Source organism: Mesitornis unicolor, unplaced genomic scaffold, assembly GCF_000695765.1.
Source record: "Mesitornis unicolor isolate BGI_N332 unplaced genomic scaffold, ASM69576v1 scaffold13343, whole genome shotgun sequence".
In the NCBI taxonomy this organism is placed as follows: Eukaryota; Metazoa; Chordata; class Aves; order Mesitornithiformes; family Mesitornithidae; genus Mesitornis; species Mesitornis unicolor.
Genome location: NW_010176752.1, coordinates 1 through 4639, shown reverse-complemented (window position 1 = coordinate 4639; position 4639 = coordinate 1). Strand labels below are relative to the sequence as shown.

The following is a 4639-nucleotide window of genomic DNA, read 5'->3' as shown; positions in this document are numbered from 1 at the left end:
GGGCTCAGGATGAAAACTATCTCATGAGTGTTGTTTTGCTGTAGGATTTTTTTTTTTCTCTTTTAATACCTCATTCTATCTGCAGGCATTAGTTGACTGTCTTGACCAATTGCCATTCATAGGTTGCTCATAGCCAGTATTTTCTAGTGGCTGGAAGGCATTGGATCTTTGCCATAGATGAAAAAAGGTGTTTGGAGGCTTATAATGAGGCAGGATTAAAAGATTTAGATGACAAGAAACAGATCTTAACGAATAAATTATTTCAAATAGGAGGAGGTCTGTAGTTTTCAAGCAGCTGATGTGAGTCATTACCATCCTAAAAATTAGGGGGAGGGTCATATAAACTGCACAGTACTGCATAGGCAGTGAAAGTGGATACCTTTCTGCAGAAAGAGGAAGTGAACCGGGGAATGCAGATGTGAGCATACTAAGAAGAGGTCTAGGCTGAGGCTGTATGGGAATCGAAGGCTGGTCTTTAAGGGAAGAGTAGCTTCTCTCAAGTTAGCCATACATCAATGTTTTCTATATGTGTCTTATGTGGAGAAAGGTATCCCCTTCTATCTGTCAATTGCTAGCTCAGATTCATGGGCTGTTCATTATGTAGCTAACTAGTTGTGTTCAATTCTTGGAGGAGAGCTGAGCCACCTTGTTTTTCCTTTCAGTTTCTACACATCCAAAAGCCAGCTCCTGTGTAACAGCTTCACTCCGCGGATCAAGCTGGCAGGAAGGAAGGTAGGTACCTTTCAGATTTATCTTTTCTTCTTGTCAAACCTTTTTTCAGTCAGGAATCAGAATCCTTCTAGCAAATATTCTAACAGCTGTAACTAAGTTTCTGTGTCAAAAAAACAGTGAAAACAAAGCTGTAATTACTGTTGAAGGGATTGTGAATGAGGGACTAGATTGTAGGTCTTTCCTTTTGAGGATGAAACTGGGTGTTTTAGCCACTATGAAAATTTGAGTTTTATTCTGTAAAGAAGAACTCCATGGAGGGAAGAAAGGTGTTGACAAAAATGTGGTTTTTACACAGGTTTGTGACTGAGTATCAGTATTTAATACTTCGAAGTGGTCTGGCTGCCTTGCTGAGTCAGCAGGATAAACTTTTAAGTCTGATGCTTGATCACAATGGAGGATATTTCTTTAGGGGGATATTTCCTTAGAACATGCTTACTATCACCCTTCTCTCTGTATTTTCTCTTGTGCTCTCTTTTTTTATTTTTTCTTTGGTCACTTCACACTTCCTTGGACCCTCCAGCCACTGACTGAGAAAGCAAAAAACAACCGAGATGCCTGTGAGTAATTCTGTTCTGGAATTATCTATCCCACCGACTCCCAAACTAACAAACTGCTGTAGTAAGACAATGACGCTTAAGCCAAAACACTGCTGATCAGATGTGGGAAGGAAAAACCGTTGCAGAAAACCATCAAAACCCCATAGTCGTTATCCAGGATGTTAATGTGCGTGTATCAGTTGCCTTCTTGGCAAATAACTGATATGGAGGGGTGAATTTCTGTCACCTGGCTAGAGAAATAGATGGTATCAGGTTGGTGTGCTAGTGGTACTGTTTGTGGGAGTAGGACAGGAGGGCATTCACTGACTTGGGAGGCTGTCAGTGCTATCACCACAGAATTGCAGTGGGAGAAGCCTGCATTCTTCTAATACCACCTCGATTCAGGAAGGTGTGCATTCTGTAAGTGAGGCTGTCCATTCTTTCAAAGATGCTTTAAAATGTGTATTTGCCTCATGAGGGAACTTGAGGCATCTGTTCATACAGGGATTTATTTGTTGATTATTAATTTAATGTCTTGGATATATGGGGGAAAGATATTAGGGGCTCAGTAACCCTGATTCAGAGGCACCAACTTTGATAACTGAGGTGCTCCAGCCCTTCTGCTCATGAGACTTTGTATGTGATTTCTTTTGGAATAGATACTTAGTGGTGAGAGTTGGATACTTCTAACTTGCAGATCTTGAACATCCGTGATTTTTATTTCAGCATTAGGGGCTCCAAAAGATGCTGAGAATACACTGCCTATCCAGGTAGATTATGATGGCTATGATGCCCAGGTGTTCAGACTGCCGGGCCCATCCAGAGCCCAGCGCTGTACCACCTTCAGGTAAGAGGCTTGTGAGTGTACTGGTTCTAGAGTAGCCATGTTATGGTGTATTTCTTGATGCACGAAGTGCTTTGAGAAACGGAAGAAAAATCAAGCTCCATGTGCTTACAAATGAACAAAAAGCTTTTTCCTGTAGCTGGTGTTTATGGCTTCTTGTCTGGTATTTTTCTTCTGAGATAGAGTGTGGTATCTAGGAAAAGACATAAGTATACTTTTTCTGTAGATCTTTAATTTTGTCTGAAGTAGAATGAAGTTGGTCTGCCTTGCCAGGTTCCCAGCCATTTTGTAAGCTGGGTAAGAAGGTCCTTGCACAATACACTTGCACAGACTTGTAGAAATAGCATTAGTTTGATGCACTGCTTCGTAACCGGTAGTGAAGTAGAGTGGGGGGGAATCTTCCCTGAAAATGATACCTTTCTGAATGAGAGAAGAAGCAGAGAAGCTGAGTGCAGGTTCTCAAATATTCCATGGCCTTTCCTCTGAGAAGAAAGGCTAATTATCCTCAGGTCCTGGCCAAATTCATTGAACAACCTATACGTTTTAATACTTTTTCAGGAACACAGAATTGATGAACTTGAAGTATTGTTTTGCTTGCTTTCTTCAGTAGTATAACCTAAATCTGAGGAAGCTGTGCATGTGGACTCACTTGTTAATACGAGCAGCTTGTAGAAATCCATGCTGGAAGATGCCAGAACAGTTCAATGTAGCTAATGATTCCGAGTAGTTTCCCCATAACTGTGTTCCTTGCATGGTAGGCTCAGGTCTAGTATCATCTAGAACACACCTGGTTTACCAGCTTGGTGTTGTGTCTGTAAAACTGCGTAAAGAGTCGAGCATTCTCTTTTCACAGCCGTTGTGCTGGAAGCAATGTAGTGTTCTGTCCTTTTGTATGATGCACCAACGTATACAGTACCCACATAGTCAAAAAAAATAAGTGATGGCTTCCTTGTAGTCCTCTTCTTGAGTTCACTTATTGAACATTGAGTCTTGTAAGTGACTTGGGCCTGTTCAAGCCCCTTTAACCCAGGAATAATCTCTTTCATATCACTGGACATATCTGTTTCTTTTCATCAGGTCTGTGAGGGAGCGAGAAAGTCGTACCAGAAAGAGCTCGAGTTCCTATGATGTCTCGTGCAGCCCCTCTCTGCAGAGCCGCACGCTGCCTCCAGAGGAGGTGAGGAGCCAGGCTTCTGATGACAGCTCACTGGGCAAGATATCCAACATCCTGATGATCCCACGGCCTCATCTGCACCAGTGTGAAGTCAGCAGCTCTTTGGGCTATACCAGCACCAGAGGTCAGCCTAAGGCAGATGGCAAAGTACCTTAGGTGGTGAGAGGGGAGAGAGAAGACGGAAGCTTGTGTTGGCCACTGCCAGGCCAGCGCAGGGGAGATGGTTCTTATGTTAGCATTCATGGTACACCTTTTCTGCAGTTCCAGCTGTGGCTGGGTCTGCATTCTCCCCTTGTTATCCTTGCCCAGTTTCATCGCTTTTTTTATTGCCTTGTCCTAGATAGAATTGTTCTGACACTGACTGGCTCTTTTCCCTTTTCTGTTTCCTTCTTTAGTATTTGACTATTCTCCTGTGCCTGCCTGCAAATGTGGACATACACAAATAACTTTTCATTATCCAGGTCACCTATAATTTGTCAAATGAGAATTGACCTTAGTAGTGAGCCCTGGGGGACTCTGCTTATAACTTCTCTCTATGGGGATTTGTCATTAAGAGTCACTTTATGGATGTTTTTGACAGTGTACTGCTGAGCTATCTTGGTGCGTTAGCAGCGCTGATGGTCTCCTTTTTTCCTTCCAGTGCTGTGTGACAGCTGATACCATATTTATCCTGTTATGGGAATTGAATTTACTTGTGTCAGACTGCTATCAGTCTACTTTGCAGTATATTTACCTCACGTGTTTTCCCCTGCTGTCAGTTAATATACACCTTTTTAGGGGTATTTCTGTTACTCCTCTAGTCTGAGGGATGGTATTCTGACCCAGCTGAGGCTGTGTAACTGGATGAGGATGTGTGTTGAATAGGACTAGTGGGGAGGAAAGAGACAGTAACAGGTTTTTCACGTGTTCTAGTTGGCAGTATAGAGTGGTAAATGAGACCCTTCCTTCTCTTTGAGATTTCCATTTGTTGAACAGAGAAGCTGCTACTTATTCATCTGGTTTATTTCTCTCCTGTTTCTAAATTACCACATTTCCGCTCTACATTGAACAGTAATGACGAACTGCTAGCCTGCTGAGGTTGTGCTCCATGTCTTCTGGTAGTAATCCCTTATTTCAGTGGTTAAATCTGAATGTTATGAGAAAGGCCCATGTTGCATAGCTGTAGCTTTTGCTGTCTTTGGTACTCATCCTGAAGTGTCAGTCTTTTGATTTCTAAGTAATTCTGAAAGCTCTGAGTAATTCTTCATAGTTGACTTAGCAAGTGGTTTCTTTATGGCTTCATTTAGTATAAAGCGACACAGTACACAGCAATGCTGTAATGGCAGATTGTCGTGGTTTAGGGCTGGGCTGGCC

At 42.4% G+C, this 4639-nt stretch overlaps 1 protein-coding gene across 1 annotated transcript in view; it reads left to right on the top strand.

Moving 5' to 3' along the window:
• Nucleotides 1–3410, top strand: part of LOC104538573 (DEP domain-containing protein 5-like) — a gene marked incomplete at both ends in the record, with an annotated part of 8018 nt that extends 4608 nt beyond the window's left edge. Inside the window, 4 exons of the mRNA XM_010181819.1 lie at nucleotides 663–732; nucleotides 1253–1289; nucleotides 1995–2115; nucleotides 3190–3410. Of these exons, the coding sequence (XP_010180121.1) occupies nucleotides 663–732; nucleotides 1253–1289; nucleotides 1995–2115; nucleotides 3190–3410 (449 nt within the window). The remainder of the gene's footprint in view (nucleotides 1–662; nucleotides 733–1252; nucleotides 1290–1994; nucleotides 2116–3189) is intronic.
• Nucleotides 3411–4639: the final 1229 nt, after the last annotated feature.